The following is an 18,608-nucleotide window of genomic DNA, read 5'->3' on the forward strand; positions in this document are numbered from 1 at the left end:
TGGATTTCCAGGGAACTTCATCAGCGATCATAGACGCAACTTTTATTGCCACAGAAATCAATCATTTGAAAGCAACAGCTATCTGTCTAAAGTGGCCTGAACTAGCATCTCTTTGATGGAGACGAGTGAAAAAAAGTGCACGAGGAAAAACCGGAGGACTCTGTCGCTCTTTGTTGCTTACCTGGTTGTTTCCTCCCTGTTCCCGTGCCTTTTCGCTCGTTCCTACGAAAAGAAAGCCTAGAAAGGGCAATAGTCAGAGAGGGATAATGTTAATGCGTATGTGGAGGGGCAGGCGATGGGGCGTTGGGTGGTATAACAAGCATTCTTAAGCTCTGTAGAGAATAAGAACGGATTTCGCGACGTTCCTCGACCCTCCTTATTACCCAGCCCTAGTAGATTAGATTTCATTCCACCCAGAAAGACGAGCAAAATATTTTCCGCACGGAATCCTACACTAGCGACCCATTGTAGTTAGCAGGCATGTGGCGATGTCTTTTGATTCAACCGACAAATTCTTGTGGTTATGCTGCAGATGCTGCAGTTAAATTTGATGGGGGGGGGGGAGCTTTCTCGCATTATAACTGGGATGAGAGGAGTGAGGACAAAAGTGTGATCCAATACCCTAGCGGAAAACGAGGTGTACCTTTTAATTAATTAAAGAACAAAACAACAAAGAAAAGGTCTATAAGTTGGTAAGGCTTCGAAGGCCTTGGAGGAGGGCATTCTCTTATTCTCCTTTACAAAGTGCATGCCGCGATGCAGGGTATAGTTTTGGGGGTCTTGAGTTTTACAACGGGATATCCAATTCTTATTTTAATAACATACATAAAAAAATTTCTTCCTTCTGAAATGCAGTCTTCAGGTAACACTATGCAGATGACAGGTAATTTAGGGTCTTGTGCAATGTTGTTAGTCTTCCATGAAATTACTCGTGCTTATTCATTTTATATTGCCCTCCAAATCAAGTGGTTACCTGTACCAAAAGTCTTTGAACAATCTTTGAACGGGGGCGGGGGGACTTGGTGTTGCGCCGTCTGCATGTAAGGTACTAACAATTTTTTTTTCAATCTAATACTAAAAATACTGTATCGATACGCAAGAAGAGACTTCTAAGGGTGAAATGCTGCAACTTGTACATGATTAGTCGATTTTACGAGGTAAAAAAATAAAAGAACGTTTAACTACAAAGTTACACAAGGTCCGGGTTTCAAGGCGTCCGAGGCACGCCATCTAAACTGCGTTGGGTGCTTTCCCCGGGAGGGTTAAAAGTGGCCTTCCGATAAATTGACACTTTTTCGTTACAAACGGTGTAGAACATACATTAAAATATTCCCCCTCAGCTACGCCTTGCTTTGACTTCGAAAGGTGCTCAACAGATGACACACAATTGGTTAATACGACATCAACCATGGCTTGCGACTCATGGGTAAACGTAAGCGTACAGTTCAAGGTACAAGTAGACGTTTTAAAAATAACTTCAAATGGATAATTTTTCAGATGACATTCTCTAAAGGACATGTAACTGTTGTTACTTCATGCTCAGAGGGAATCTTGCATAACCTTCAGGACGTACCCGGCTAACATGCCACCCCAACATAAAAACTCATAAAGCTAAGAATAATAGCGATGGCATAAATCAATAACAATGAGCTCATGAATAATAAATAATAATAATTGTAGCTTGCTTTTGTCGACACTCACATGTCATGCTCCATTTCATGTTCTAATGTGGTTCAACTGGACCCCAAAATAACTAGAGAAAACTTGGTATCTCTGTACATACAAAGATGAAGTAACCTTTTAAAGGCATTCTCTTTCGTCACATGAGGAATGCCATAGCCGGGAATCCATCTGCTCCCTTACGATTACCTTTCTCACAAACACAGGTCGACTGCCTACATTACTTTCTCCACATTTGTAGCTTTGAAGGAGAAGTCAACTCTAAGTTTACTTATGACAATGATCGCGTTTTCAGTGAGATTTCAAAGAGTACGAAGGGTTTCAAAAAAATGTTTGCAAATATGCTATGTGAATCTTGCCTACCACTAATCACGCCACTTATATTCAACTTTTCCAAATGTATCTCTTCTTTTTCGCCTCTTGACAATTAAGAGCGACAATAATTCATTCTGCAACGAGATCCAGAGCGCATTTCGATCTCCATCTTTCTGGGTGCGTGCAATCAGGCCACTAAGCTGCTATCAAAATGGCCACGTCTATAGGTGGTTTGCAACCAATCTCTAGAGACACAGGTAACAATGGTGAAAGGAACAAATGCTGGTGGACGAACAAAAGGAGCTAATGAGATATCCATTGTTTACGTCACCAACATGGCGGCCATGACGTAACGTGCAAACCACCTATAGTCAGATTGTTAACACATTTGAAGACATGCGCAAACTGTTAGGTTAGTCTTTGAAATCTCTAACCCTTTAACTTCCAAGATCTGATCGTTAATTCTCCCAACTAGCAACTACACATTAACTTGTCAATTAGTTATGAGAATTTGTTGATAAGTTTGACTATTCTCATTACCTGTTTGCTGGATCATGTATGGATATTATAGGGAGAAGTTACATGTTAATCACTTCCGGGAATTTAAGGGTTAACTCTTGTCCTAGAACACAAATAAATGGCCTAGCCAAGACTCAAACCCAGATCTCTCATTCCAGAGTTCAGCGAGCATATATCCAGGCCTCTGCCCTCACAAAAGTTAACTTATTCTAATAACACTAAAAATTACATCAGGAACTATTATCTCGTCATTAGTTCAGAAGGTAGCAATGAATATGTTTAATTCTTGAATATTTTAGATACTTCACAATAACTTCAATAAGTTCATTACATTCTTGATGGAATGAATCAAATGTTCTTTCATAAGGACAGGCACATCTATGTATTCATGGTAAAATTGTATGCATGGTTCAGTTTTCTAATCATTTTCTTACGGTTTTGTTAAGTGAGGAGAAAATCAAACTATTTAGCTTAACATACGATAATTATATAATAACATACATCAAATTGTTTATACATGTAATATCAAGCCAAAGCTCATCAACAACATAAAATTATTTTCAACTGGGTGTAGAAAATAATCAAGGGTTGCTTTAGATTTGCTTAGGAATGCTCTGTAATTGGTTAATGAAAATCCTTCCACATTATGATTCAATCAACCTTTAGATTAAGTATGAGGGGTCAGTGGCTCATATTTATGAATATCTCTGACTTACTCAAATCCCTACCTATATGTTACATGTACTTCTTATTGATGACACATTTGATTGATTACAAGAACCAAGTATTAACAGTAACTAAAGTAGGTGCTTTAATTTAAGTGGCACTCCCATGTTAAAAAGCTAGGGGAAAACAATCAAAACTCGTTATCCTCATGACCTTTTTATGGCTTGTACCAAACAAATTCTTAAAGTCCCTATTCACCCCCAGAGGTTTATATATATTTCGATTTTTTGCGTTATCAGGATTAATCTCCAAAAAAAATTTTGCGATTGATTAAACATTTCCCGAGATATGCCGCCTCAAAGTTACTCTTTTGGCCACGCCCTTTTGACTTGGCTGGGAGAGAATTACTGGGCCGAGTCTCGGACCTACTACCCCTCCAACATTCAGTGACGTCACAGCAAGAACGAATGTTAACTTCTTGTATAAGAACATGTATTTATTGCTGTAAAATGGTGTGAAAATGTTGACTCGTTGCGTGGTCGCTGGCTGCTCAAATGCATTAGATTTGTCTAAAGACATATTCCTTCATAAAATAACGTGAATGTAGGCACATCGACCGAAAGACGTTCTGGCTATGACGTCATGAGGGACTTTTAGTTACCAGTATTAACTTTGCCCGGCCAAATCAAAAGGGCCTGGCCAAAGGACAAACTTTGAGGCAGCATATCTCGGGGAATATTTAATCAATTATAAAAAAATTTTTTTGAGATTAATCCTGATAACACAAAGAATGGAAATATATATAAACCTGTGGGGGTGAACAGGGACTTTAAATTTTCATGATCTAAAAAACTTCTTGGGCCATTTCCAAGATGCCCTTGGCCTTCGTTTCACAGAAAGAGTCAAGTTAAAGTTCTCGATAAGAGAAATGCACTTAATGCTAATAGAAAAAAACTTGATTTTCCATGAGAGGTTTTGTACCTGACCTGAATAAAAAATGAGGAGGTTTGGAGGTTGGAAATGGGTAATCAGTACATGTGAAGCTGTAATTGATTAACAGTACTTAGCATGTTCATGAACGACAGTATCATCATTATCATCAGCATTCAAATACACATCACCACATCACCCATGCTTGCCCTTCCAGGACATCAGTATCGCAGTCTTTTGTTGCTGTCATAGTAACTGGGAGGTCCCTGCAGAGCATACTGTCCTGTTTCTCCTTCAGCAGCTCTCTTTTGACTTAGCTGTGGGTGAGCACCCTTAAAAAACAAACAGAGTAATACCAATTACGACAAAAATTGAAGAGTTTTTAAAGAATTGTATTTATTTTGCTTTACTATCAAGAAACTTATTTACTTCACTTCCTTGGCCAATAAACTACAAAAGTAAAATGAAATGTTACATGGTCCCTCAAATTTTTCTATGCCTCAAGCATCTTAAAGGCGTTCATGTAGTTGTGAGCAGTCCCCCATTATAAGCATTGCAGGACATGTGTTTCTCCACCCATGAGACAAGTTAAGATGTTTGCAAGGGATCTGGCATTATCAGCATTAGACCCCTGCTTAAGGCCTCATACTTCCTCCCCCCCCCCCCCCCAAGCTTTAACAATGAGGGCCTTCTTGCAGGCTAGCATTCATGTTGAGTTCTTGTTAACTCCCTACAACAAATTTCTTTGTTTTCACTGACTGTTGTGGCTACTTTCAAATAAGTTTTACAACAGTCACACAAAAAGTGCTCTTGTTCTCAAATACAGCAACAGACAAATAGCCAAAATAAAATCACAACATATAAGAAAGGTCTCTGCAGACAGCTTACCAGTTGTGATGGCTGTTGACTGCTGTACACAACTGGAGGAGCTGAATGTTGTGGAGCTACACTTGCATTTGGGTAAACAGCCTGTTCAGTACTGTGAGCAGCCACTGATGGATAACCTAGCTGACCTGCTCCTGGCATGTCCATCTGCCCTGGGTACACTGCACCTGGTTGCTGTGGCTGAGGCTGTGGCTGGAGATGCTGCTGTTGTTGCTGTGGCTGAGGCTGCATCAGAGGCACAGGTTGCTGTTGCTGGGGCACCTGTAGCTGCTGAAGTTGTTGTAACTGACAAAAATTTAAAAAAATTGTGTTTTATGTGACTCTTAAGACAGCTTTGCAACAAACATCACATGTAGTAGCAGTTGATCATGCATTGTGCAATTGTCTAAGTAAGAGTACATAAAAGTAATGAAAAAAGGTTTATTTTGTCAGGGAGAGTGAACTATGTTTTGACAAAGTACATGTCGGCAGAAATTGTCATCAGTCAGAATCAAGTGAGGAGTTATCACCTTCACATTAAGCCATAAATAACTCTTACTTGCCTAGAAAAGACTACAATCCCACTCAAGGTTACATACTACTCCACAAACAACACAAAGGCCACATTTTGACATAATACGTTCTAACATCAATCAATTTGCATAGCAGACCTGTGGTTGTTGGTAATACACCATAGCTTCTGAGCCTGGTGTCACTGTCTGTTGTGGTTGGTATTGCTGTGTTGGTTGGAACTGTCCATACATCCCACCACTTGGAACAGTCATTAAAGGTTGGGATGCCTGTTCAGCCTGAGGCCATTGGACACCACCCACAGATGTTGCTAAGAAAAGAAAAGTAACAGACAGTGTAATTTCACTGCTACCGTATGGAGTTATAAAATAATTATATCTTATTAACCAAGTGCGAGGGCCGTACTGGGAGAATATTGGCCCGAGGTCTTGACAAGTACGGACTGAGCACAGCTCGGTCCGTACAAAAAAGACCGAGGGCCGATGTTCTTCCAGTACGGTCCCAAGCAAGCTTGGTTAATAAGAGATTTATTATACGACTGAAGTTCAAAGGGACACAAGTGCCGTATCATCGGGGACCATTTGGGACAGTGCCCGGTCCAATACTGAGAGAATATTGACCGGCAATAGAGCATTTTGATTGGTTGATTTTAGTTATTGGCCCTCTGATTGCCGAGTCATGTAATAATATTTTGATAAAAAATGTTGCTGAGAACCTTTAGGATTTCTGTATTCTCACAGAAAACCAGTTGGGTAGAAATCCAGTGAGTAAAAATATCATCACCTTCTGGCTGCAAAGTATTGTTAACAATAACAGAAGGATAGATGTTTCAAAAATGAGCAAAGTTGCTGAACTCTTGTAGCAAGGTGGTTGTATTTTGAGACAGGCTTAAATGGCTGGGTTCCCTGTACTTAGTTGCCAAAGTAATGGAAAGAATCCTTTTCAACTGAATTTAAGTATAAAGTACAGTTTTGGATATTGTTTGACAACAACAAACTTATTCTTTCTAAAAATATTTTACATGTCTGGAGAAGGTAAATCACTAAAACAAAGTGGAGTACTGAGTACTGCCACAGTAACCATGTGGGCACGCATGATAGGTGTACCTTGTGAAGGTGTGGTTTGAGCTTGTGGAGCAGACGCTGCCACACTGCCCACTGCAGGAGGCATCTGTTGATACCACTGATATTGAGGTGTTGGAGGGGCTGCTGCAGGGATGGAGGAAGGCTGAGATGATGATGCCTGTTGCTGAATGATGGCAGCTGGTTGAACACTACCCATTGGTAGCTGAGCCATGGGTTGTTGTGCTGTCAGCCCTGGCAGAGATTGCGGCTGAAGTAAAACAGAAAAAGTCTTCATTCAAATTTAATGTCTAACACTGCACTGGAGGCAAGAGGCACATAATGCCAGAGCTTGGTTTGGTTTCAAAATTATGATGCTAATAAATTATTAACCACTCCCCCTTGATCAGGGATGTTAGTTTATTGCAACTCCCCCATCCCCTGAGATTCTGAACCAGATAGTGACGGGCACTAGGAAGGTAAAAAGTATTTCTCCCTGACTACACTCTGGTGCTTTAACCGACACTTTTCAGCTCAAATTCCTGAACTACAATCATTAGGTAACCACCTTTCCTAGCAAACTGAAAACATAAAGGAAATGAGAATTACCATAGCATAGGATTGGGTTTCCTGTGGTGCATAAAGGGCAGTTTGTTGTGTTGCATCTGCAGGAAGTACAACATATCCAGAATTTGCTGCTCCATTTGGGGCTGGGTCACCTTGAGCCTAAAAGGAAATTGTCAAAATATTTTTCAAGTGTCTCAAACAGAGATGTCCAGAAATTCATTTATAGTCCTTAAAGTACAAAATCAGGGCTTGAATGCAGAACATGAAAAAAAATTAGCAGAAAGCCATGTTGTAGTGGATGCCATGTTGCTCAGTCTGATTAAAAGCAAGATGTGGAACTGTGCAGTTAAAACACCTGGGTGCAAATTCTTAGCATACACGTAGAATAAATTCACACATCTAAACTTGTTCCTGGCAAAATTAACACTTGGAAATGGCTGCTTGATGAATATACAATTTTCTAGCAATTATACCAACATCAGGTGAAAATATATAGAAACCTCAAGATGGCAGACTAGGCGGTGGCTATGCCTGGCTAATGGCTCCTATTAACCCTTTAACCCCTAGAAGTATTAACATGTAACTTCTCCCTACATTATCTGTACACTCCACAGTAAACAGATAAAGAGAATATTCAAACTTATCAGGCAGAAGTTGTTATCTTGATCTTACACCAAATTCTTGTAACTAATTTACAAAGAATTGTACAGCAGCTAGAGGGGAGAATTAACAATCAGATCTTGGTATTTACAGGGTTATTTAACAGCTCTGAAAAGAAGCATATCAATCCCTTGAATATACACTTACAATCTGCTGGACCCCAGGGGTACTATATTGCACTGTATTAGGATCACTTTGGCCTGGTACAACTGTCCCTGGAGGAACACTTTGATAAGTAGATACTGCCATCAGTGGGGCTGGATCAGGGTGTAATACCTGAGGTACCATAGTCTGCGCTGGTACAGCACTGGGTGCAGCATACATCACTGGCTGATTGCTCGCAACCTGCTGGGTGGGTACCATGATGGATTGCTGGGTAGCCTGCTGCATCAAAGCCACTTGCGACTGAGTTACTGGCAAGGTACCTGGGTATGCTGGAACTGGAGCACTTGAAACTGTTTGCAGTTGCATCTTTAAATGAAAATAGAAATGTGATACACTGGTTAAAAAACTTTAATTCTTGTTTTGTTCACATGTTCCTTGTCTATTTTTCTTACATTTTCTTTTCAACCTTGTGTCTAGTTTGTTACCTCTGGTAAACATTTTATAATTCAGGGTTGCCAAAAGACCATTATGGAAACACGTTGAGCTTAAATCCCTGAGTAGGCGATAGTCTTTCACAAGAGGAGAAAGTGAAAGAGTCCAGTGTCATATCTCACATTTCTTAAACAAGATTCACCCTCCCTAACCTTATCTTTCCCTTAAAAAAATCTGAATGTAAATAAAAAACGAAAAAGGCAAATAAAGGACTTATAGTATAGCAAAAAGATTTTGTTTTAATAAGGATAAAGAATGACCTGCTTTTGGAGTCCAGAAAGAAAGCTACTGTTTGTAGCATAATAAACCAAGAGAGTATTTTAATTTTTTTTTTTTTATTTTTGACTTTCTTCTGCAGCTTTTTGCAACTTCCTAGCCAACATTTTCCAAAAGCTACAAACTTTTAAGTATGCTCCATGCACCTTTTTTCAAAATCAATGCAGGTAATCCTAAGCGGGCAAGATGGGCTCATCTTGCTCAGTGTTTCAGTGACTTTAAATAGTATTGCATAACCTTTACTATTGTAATATGATTGACAATTAGCTGCTCAATGTCGTTTTGTTTAACCCGAAATAGAATATGATTTTTAACTTAAAATCTTAGTCAATTCATTCTACACGTGGAACGTGCAGCTGTTTAACCCATTAACGTCCAGTGCGCCCGTATGCGCCCATGGGGACCCACACCCTTTCTACGCCCTGTGACGTCATCAATTTTAACTCTGGAGCACGAATTCGAGCATGTACTTGAACGGGTTGAAAATATCTTGCAGACGATACCAGAATGAGCGCAATTGAGTGGAGGAGATTGGAGAAATAGCCAAAAAACCGTGTCACTTTGACTGGAAAATCTGCACGAAGATCGTGTGTCACTACCCACCTACCTTTCCGAGCATGTGCTTTGAAAATAATGAGTAGTTTCTGAAAAATCTCTACACCAAAATGAAGCCTACTCAATTTCCAGCAAGTGAGGAGAAACTTTAGGCAAGGAGAGGGGAAAAAAAGGGCAGGAGAAAGAGAGAAAAGTAGAAATCGTAAGTGGGGCGTGCCTTTTCAACCCAAAAACTATGTCGAAATTTTGCTCTCTGCGCGTGCCCGAGATTTTCAGGCCGCCATTTTGCATTTGGATCGACAGGCCGTCGAGTGCACGAGCTGTCAAGTGGTTTTTGGTAAGTTCGAGCCTTTAAAACCCCAACAGTGACCCCAAATCTGCTGGACTAGCTTCAAAACACAGTTTTCCACAAAAGCTGCGGCCATTAATGGGTTAAATCCAACTAACCAACTGGGGCACAGATGATCTTGGACCCTGCAGCTGCGATGGGACTAACATTCCTTGCTGCTGGTGGGGTGGAGCAGGAACTAACATTTCCTGTTGCTGCAGCGCTGGCTGTACTCCCATTGGACCAAACACTCCTTGGTCGACAGCAGAGGGAATGACCCCCCCTCCTACAGGCTCACCCATCAGGGCCGGGATGGATGTCTCACTCATATGTTGTTGGGAAGGGTCAAGACCCACTGGCCCTGGCTGATAAATAAATAAATAAATAAGGCATAATTGAACTTTCTCTTTCAATGCCATAGAGTGTTAACTAAACTTTTGAAATAAAGATATAGCCTAAGCTAAAGGTGAGCTACTCTACAATTCAGTTGCCTAAAAACTGACTAACAACTACTTCAAAGGAAAAAAAAAAAAAGAAAAAAAGGTTTGAATGTCGTGAATAACTCACAACAAATCCAACTGAATGAAACAACCTAACACTACCAATGCATTGAAACTGACCAATCATGACCCACTTACAAAAATTGCCAAACAGTTTAGACAAACCTGACTTCCAAAACAACTTTTCACTCAACTCTGATGAGGAGAAAACATCAGTCACTAAACCCCAAAACATTCCTTCTCAGGACTACCCTCAGGCCAAAAATGAGACTGCTTGATCATACTGAAATACTCTGACTGGCAAATGAATCAGCTGAGAGCTGTATTATACTTATAAACTGTACCTGCATCTGTTCTGGAGGCAAAACTGTCCCATCAGGCTGCTCCCCAAAGTCCATTAAAGGACGGGGTTGCATGGGCATTCCTCGGGGTCCCATAGGTCTCGCCCCTGGTGGACCTCCCACACCCATACCAGCAAAGCCCCTTGGACCTGGTCAATAGAAACATAACTTGATCATTTGATTAAAAAAACAATTTATACTACAAAAAAAAAAAAAACTGCAAATGTGGCAAAAAAAACACAACAAATTGAATTTGATTCATTTTCTTTACCTGCTGCATGTCTTATCATGGGCCTTGCTCCAGGGGGCTGGCCCATGAGGGGTCTAGGTGCATGACCAAAAGGGGCTCCTCTTGCACCCCCCAGTGCAGCTCCCCTGGACCTACCTCCTGTGAACCTTGGACCCTGCAAAGACAGAACACTCCATACATACATCATCCATCTTTTACCAAATGAATTAAATGCTAAATTCTGTCCTACCACTGTAGCAAAAAATAAAAGCTTTTCCTGTTATCAGCCTTAGTGACATTTTAAATGAAACACTTACTGTAAGACCAGGTCTGAGAGGCCTTGGTGGTCTTCCAGGATGTCCTCGTGGCATCTGTTGCCAAGGCTCTGAACCCATAAGTGGACGTGGGGCCATGAGGGGACGGGGGCCCCTGACAGCCATCATGTCAAGGCCTTGAGGTACATGAGGAGCAGGACCTCTTGGACGAGGACCAAATGATGATTGGCCTCCCTGTAACAAAACAAGCACAATAAATTAGTATCTTGGACATTAAAGAAAGAGCAAGAAAAATGGTGACCTTGTAAATGTGGTTAGAATGCTGAACAGCGGTCCATGTGTGAGATGTGGCTGGGTGTTTGTGTATTGTTCTTATGGAAGACACTTCACTCTCCCAGTGCCTCTCTCAACAAAAGCAAAATGCATTACAGCAGCCTGTAAGGGAAACCTTACGAAGCATTGAAGGGTAATCCAATGATAAGCTGACATCCTGTCCAAGGGTGCTTTCTTCTCATGACCTCATGCAACTGAGGGCTGTAAGGCTTAACAACTGAGTTAACCATACCTATAATTAGCAATTATTTGCCGAAGGCGAGGTGAATATCATCAAATAATTCCTGAGACGAAGTCGAAGGGATTATTCGACAATATTCACCGAGCCTGAGGCGAATAATTGTTTTAGTACAAGTTCAGAGCTGAACAACAGAGAAATTTCTACAATCATAACATTTTAGTAACATTTATTAACATTTTATTTTAAAATTTTAGGTAAACTGTGTGGAGCGGTTGATATAGCATCATCATATAAGGAGCTGCTCGACCAATCAGATTGCTGGAAACTCTTTGCTCAGCTCTGAAATTATACTAATACCATATATTAGAAAGGTATACCAAAAATATAAACTAACATGTTAAAAAATTGGCCTTACCACATTAGTGTTTTGTCCTCCAAGAATGCTTGCACCAGTTCTTCCTGGAGTTCCATATGCCACACGAATATTTGTCCCTTCTAACAGTGCCCCATTGTGAGCCTTCTGTCCACGTTCTGCCTCTTCTGCTGTCCCATAATCCACAAAAGCAAATCCCCGAGATATGCCAGTTTGAGGATTTACCGCAACCTTTAGCACAAAAATCTGAATCAATAATCCTTTGTGGTTTTTTTAACATTTAGTCTTTTTTGTTTTATTTCTTTTCTTCAACCCTAGGACTTGTCTCACCAGATTTCTTTCATTATGACACCAACATGTTAACCTATGATGGCTTATTCCAGACTGGGTGCTTAATAAACTATTTTCTTTTACCTACAGGACAGGTTCTTATTTCAGTTTGGTCACTTGATCAAATAAATATGGTAACTAGGTACTTGCATTTCAATGTAGATTTTACCTGTGCGAATGTTACTGATCCACTCTGACTGAATAACTCTTTCAACACCTCTCCATTAGTGAAGTCTCTAGGAAGCCTGTCCACAAACAAAGTCTTGGAATGCAAATCTTCATAAGTTAGCAGATTTGGTTCAGCAAAGTTCACCCTTAATATTCGTCCTCCAACATATTTTGAACCCGTACTCATCAACTGTTGTTTGGCAAGACAAGCTGACTCCCGTGTGACGTAATCCACAAAACCATAACCTTTACTTTCTCCTGTAAACATACTCCGCACAAGGAATATTCTTTCTATTGGTCCAAATGGGCTCATTAGGCTCCTAAACTGTTCCTCTTTAAATTCAAATGGCAAATTACCAACAAATAACAGACTGTCTGGTGGGGCAAGAGATACACCAAGAACACAGCCATGAAAACTTTGCCTGTTGAGCGAGTTAATGGCATTGACAGCCTGCTCAGGTGCTCCAAGAAGTACATGAGCTACAAAGGGAAAAATAACTCGTTAACTTCATTTTCATCAAATCACAAAAACTATCTACACTAGATACTGTGACCAAGCTTAAACTTTTCTGCTTCTTGAAACACCTGGATTACCAAATATCAGTCAGTGAAACACACCTTCTAATGAGGAATCAAACCTCAGATGTCCGGATTTTGCACTCTAATGCTCTACCACTGAGCCAAAGAGAATCCATGGTGAGCAAGGTCATATGTGAACTTCAGAATGGGCCATGCTTACTATAGAGTCTCAGTGGTTTAGCTGGAGAGCACCGAACTGCAGAAACAAAGGTTTGAGGTTCAGCTCTTCACGGAGACTCTCTCCATATTTCTTTACAGAGCTCAAAACTTATCATCTCACTTATTCTGTTTACTAAATATAGTTATACTTTTGCATAAATCTCTCACCTGAATTCTTTTCTATTCTAAGATCAATAACATCAAAGCCTTGAAGGAAATTTGTCTTCAAATCCTGCAAAACAAATAATATACCAGTCACAAGTCAATTTTTCTGCTCATCTCAATTTTTGGTTGGGGGGGGGGGGGTAGATAGAGTAGAGAAAGTCAAAAACATTCAGAAACTTTAAAGTTTTACCCTTCAAATGGTATAATCAGATGAACATTCGCCCTTTTTTTTAATATACAATACATTTACAACTATACCCTTCCCCCCCTCCACCCACTGCAATGTATACGAACTCAGCAGTTCGATCGACACAAAACTTCTTGAAACTCACTCTAAGCGTAGAAGGTAAAAGAGGCTTAATTGTCCCTATCATCAGCAATCATTTTTAATAACTACCAAACGAGACATTTAACCGTCAGCTGGTGAAATAACCCGTATTCGCGAAGATGGCTGTCGCGATCGCTGTTTTAGTGTCTTTTTTAACAACTTCCAGCTTCTGATTCTAAGATTTTACTGTCATGATGAACAATCTTGGTATCCTACCTCTGAATCGACGCCATCGGGAACATTAGTTATAAGAACCCATCGCCGCTTCTCAAACTCTTCCTTCGGATTGAAGCTGGAGAGAGATTCTAACTCTCCGTTGTTTGGTAACTTGACTGCTCCGTTCATAATTCATTGGTAATCGTCGCTCTGTCTTTGGGATAATGAAGCTGGCATTAAGAAAAGAACTGTAGATCCCAAGAGATTGGAAAAAGTTTATTCCTACCTTCTTTATGTTGGTCAAAACATCTCTTGATGAGGACAAAACACGTGCATCCCACAATCCCTCTGACTATTCGGGCGTCGGAAAATATCCGTACACTTTCGGAGGTCTTCGGTAAGGATCGTGAGACTGACTCGCCCGGCTCGACAAATGAACTGTACCAGGAAAACAAAATTAAATAAAGTTCTGAAAAAAATTAATAGAGAGTGAAAACGCACGTGAAACAGACAAATATTCACAGTCAGCTATTAAAAAACCTTGAGATTGCACTTTCCAGTGGCTAAGATTTTCCTAGCTGGAGAAAAATCGAGCCGGTTCAAGCGGCTATCATTTCGTGCCGAGATAAGTAAAGAAGTTTGATCACAGTTTAGACAAAAAAAGTCGTATCCAGATCATAATGGCTGGAAGTCTAGTGACAAAACTGATTTTGCTTGTAAGTACGGAGTGAAAGGCCACTGATAGAAAACGCTTCGTAGAAGTAAGAGAACTTTTTTTATTTCCATTAAACTAATAGTTCAAGTATCGATTGTCTACTGCTTCCATGAATATGAATTATATCCGATGAAGTCAAGACCATTAATGAAATTAAAATTATAACTTAGTTTTTTAACCTGCAAAACATGCATAATTTTCTGTCTCAAGCCTCTCGCGGCTTCGCCGGTCACCGCCTTAGCTAAAAAAAAAAAAAAAAACGCTAACATGCCGGTTAGACGCACACGTGAAATGTAAGTCACACGCCGGGAACGAAAAGTGTTCACCTCGCGTTTGCCTCTGTTCCAGTCGTGTGAAAACACAAAATTACGCCCGTTCTGGAGATAGATCACTAAGATGATCAGACAGAATACGTAGATCACAACAAAATATCAAACATAAAATATCTAGAAAATAAAATAAATCTCGGATAAGGACGAATAAACCGTAGGTCCTGTCTCCTACAGGGTTGGAGTAGGAGACGTTAATTTCCCACACACGAGATCACTGTGTGGTGGATGTCCTCCCCTGGGGTGGGATGGGTGGGTACTACGGCCCGCAGTAGTTGGCGCGAGCTGTTGCGGGGTCCCTCCCTGTCGGCGAAGCTAATAAATTAAATCAAAACTAAATTATTCCCGTAAAATTTTGCATTAAATGCTATTGTACGAACTCTTCCATGTATGGTCGCTGTTCAGCTTTGTTCACAAGTCCATATCTCACTTGAGGAGGAGATTGACCGACAAAAATTTGAAGAATATTTTGAAGAATGTAAATGGCCTCGATTCACATCATCGTAACACTGAAACTTCCATTATTGCAATTATGTTCGCGTTCCGATAACAATAAACTTGCGTAATTCCTTTACCAGCATGTCTTGCATTCAAGATTTACAATAACTTGCAATTCAACATGCAAGCATCATTTAATTAATCCAGTTGTACTTATTTTTTTAGCAAAATCTCGCTGCAAGTTAACTCCGTGCTCCACTCGATTCACACCACCGCTATATTAGCCCAAAAATCGTCTTAGCTTCGATGAATTTTCATGTCAACATTGTTGATCTCATCACGAAATAAGCAACAATCTTCTTCATCGCTATCGGCGCAATCTCGTACATGCGCACGAAATCGTCTTGATCTCGGCGGTTCAGGCTCGTTTTCGTAGGGATCCTCGCTTTCAAACTTGAGTCGAATGAAATAGTTCAACAGTTTGTAGTAGCAGTAAGCAAGACCTCCTGATCCAAACACAGTTACAGTGATGATTAACCAGCCAAGCATGCCTTTGAACAACACACTTCGACATTACCATATCACCCAAGACTCATATCATATCACCCGCCGGAATGATAACTGGCGTGTTTGACATCTCTTGGAAGCTCACGGGATATTTCTTGTTCACCATGTGCTTAGAAATTCACTATGACGCAAGGACCTGCATTATCATCGCCTGTAACAGGTGGTATGAACGCCTTGAAACAGAAATGTTTTGCGATCTTCCCGCAGAGCAGATCATTAAACATTTTCTGGATGAGTGTGCAATTGCTTTCTTTTTGAATAAATTAATATTTATGTGAGCTAATTAGCGGGTAGGGTTTTGTTTCTCATTCATCCTCTGTCCACAACGCGCTAAATAAGTTTGAAAATGCAATTTGAGAAGTGCAATAAAAGTCTCTCGTCCACACTTGAAAACGGGTAAAATGTTCTCCATCCACACTACGAGGATCGACGGTGGTGAAGGTTTTCGATTTTATCTCAAGGGATCCGTTTAATAATTCCTAGTTAACCCGCAAATGGTACATGAACATATTGGTAAGGGACCAGTAAAAGAAAATCACGATAAAGTTTACCTAATCGCCCCATAAGGTTCCGGTAAATTAAAGGCCGGGTCAAACGCACGCAACATTTTAACGCAACATCTCGCAACATTGTTGGATCGTGTTCTGAGACAGGTGGCCAAACGCGCGCGACATCTTGCAACATGCAGAAATATTGCAACAAAGATTTGATCATTTTCAAACTTGATCCAACACCATCCGACATCTTGCGACATGTTACAACAAGTTGCCACAGGGTGACCAAACGTGTGCAACTCGTTGCGTGCAACAGCTTTGCAGGACTTTGCGTTGAAATGTTGCGTGCGCTTAGCCGGGCCTTAATATTCTTTTGATCCTTCGCTTATTAGCAGTTAGGTGGCAGTCAATTTTCTATGCTCGCCCCCCCCCCCTCCCCTCCTTCTTAAACTCTGTTTGAAACGACTGATCCTCCCCTCCGTTGCTCCTGAAAATCATGTGTTCTCCTCAAAAGTCTTCCCCCCCCCAAACAAAAAGAAAAATTAGGTTATAACTATTGTCTTGATTGTTTTTCCGTCGACACTGAAACAGAAGACCATATTTTTGTCTTTTTTTCTTCTTCATTTTTTTTAGTTACTGACACTTCAGAATAGAAATTAGCGATATTAAAACATAACGATTCGGCGATGACATGTCACCATTATCAAATGCAAATTACAGTAATTATTTATAGTTCGTATTTTTATTAGGCAAAGCATATGCAAAAACTGCTACCGCATGGAAATACGTCAATTTTCTCTGTCACAAACCCTCTCACAATTTGTAGTAATTGGTTATCGCTCTTGTGGTTGCCTGCCTGTTACTGTTGTTGTAATTTATCCGTGTTCTATATTGTATGTATTGTTGGCAAAGCTAATGAAATAAAAAAGTAAAGTAAGTAATTTACTGATAAAATCTTCTCTTGAGGGGAGGGCCGGGGTCGAAAGGAACTCATTGGGAAATGGCTTGGGTAGGGTGAGTATTGCTATTTTACGCGTGCGGTCTTGTCTCATCCCAGTAACAGCTTCGTTACTGTGATAAAGTGTGTTCGATAATGCCTGTGCTCGAAATCTGCCTCGTTATCTCAGGCGTGGTAATATTTTCCGTCGTGAATGCTTTTGTGGTAAAGTACTACTTTGGTGGAAGCAAATTTCGTGAGAAATCAGAGTTATTTTTCCAGCCTGTTGAAAAAGATGATTTGGGACATTCGTACTACTAAAGGCTTAGAATTCTGCAACTACTACTACTCATGGATTTCCAGCTGTAGTTTTGACAGTAGAGGGAGTATGCAATTGGATAGATACATTGATTTCAATAATGCGCGATTATTGGTTAATAATCGAGACTCGACTTGAATTAAGGATCTTACAACTAGGGGCGACTTCAAAAGTCCGATATCGCCGGAAAACAGAGGGAGCGCTTTTATCCGCTGACCAACATTGACAGGCAAAGGTGATGAACAGACACAAACTTGTAAATGCTGCAGTCAACACTTCTTGCATCGAAAGTAATCTTTTTGAGCCAGAAACGACCCCTTGTTTTCTCGTCTAATCGAACTGAAAACGGTTTGAAATAGAGGTCGATTAACACTCTTGCGTAATATCTCTGTCATTCTTGTTCGTTCTTCTTGTTCCTGTGGAGATAGAATTTAACAAGGTACAGATATTGTCGTATCTTCTTATTGTTTTCTGTTACTTGCGCAATTTTAAGTTAATTCCCGTGAATTGTAAGATTTTTGTGCGTTACCTTTTGGTGCTTATGAATGAATTGTCATCGGATGAAAATAACGAGAGGCTGTGCTCCTTGGAACTGCGCTCTCTATACGGTCTATTCAAATTGAAGTACACACTTTATATCATTACTCAAAACTTGGGTTTACATGCTGTCACGTTTATAAACAATAATTTGCAGGTTGTAGCCAAATGCTAAACAATAAATAAAAGAGGCAAACAAATAACAAAACGTAGAAATTCGACAAATTTCTATCGAAAGAAAGTAATTGAAATCAATGTTTTCAATATTCGTCTTTAATAATGAACAACTTCTTCCAGGGGTTTAAAACAAAAAACTCGTATTTATTTGCATGCATAGAGATAAAAGCTATTAATTCAAAACAATTTTGGCTGTAATGATTTACCCTTTTAGCTTGTTTTCACTTCAGCAGAAATGCTGATCAAACCATATTTTTTTTCGGTCTTAAATGTTATTTGTTCCTCCAGTTCACATCTATGTCTCAATACAGTTTCACATGGAGATGTAAAGGTTCGGCTGCGTGAAAGTTAGAAGATTTACTATGGAAACACAAATGCATATTCTATTGATTTTCGACATAATTTTCAAATCATGATCATCGGCTTAAG

General features: G+C 40.1%; 1 protein-coding gene across 2 annotated transcripts; it reads right to left on the reverse strand.

Annotated features, from left to right (window-relative positions):
• Positions 1 to 2,769: 2,769 nt before the first annotated feature.
• Positions 2,770 to 15,958, reverse strand: LOC111321166 (uncharacterized). Of its 2 annotated transcripts, none has more exons than XM_022923963.2 (16): positions 14,561 to 15,958; positions 13,953 to 14,104; positions 13,727 to 13,876; positions 13,186 to 13,249; positions 12,281 to 12,759; positions 11,824 to 12,012; positions 10,937 to 11,128; positions 10,662 to 10,794; positions 10,394 to 10,539; positions 9,669 to 9,914; positions 7,941 to 8,264; positions 7,176 to 7,292; positions 6,612 to 6,837; positions 5,646 to 5,815; positions 4,999 to 5,280; positions 2,770 to 4,442 (listed from the first exon to the last, which is right to left on the reverse strand). In XM_022923963.2, the coding sequence occupies exons 3-16, from the start codon at positions 13,853 to 13,855 to the stop codon at positions 4,332 to 4,334; spliced, it is 2,808 nt and encodes a 935-aa protein (XP_022779698.2). In that variant the 5' UTR covers positions 13,856 to 13,876; positions 13,953 to 14,104; positions 14,561 to 15,958; the 3' UTR covers positions 2,770 to 4,331. The 2 variants fall into 2 exon arrangements, with proteins under 2 accessions (XP_022779698.2, XP_022779697.2); XM_022923962.2 differs by having other exon boundaries at positions 13,727 to 13,880.
• Between the last annotated feature and the right edge of the window lie 2,650 nt (positions 15,959 to 18,608).

This window comes from Stylophora pistillata, chromosome 11 (assembly GCF_964205215.1).
Source record: "Stylophora pistillata chromosome 11, jaStyPist1.2, whole genome shotgun sequence".
Taxonomy (NCBI): domain Eukaryota; kingdom Metazoa; phylum Cnidaria; class Anthozoa; order Scleractinia; family Pocilloporidae; genus Stylophora; species Stylophora pistillata.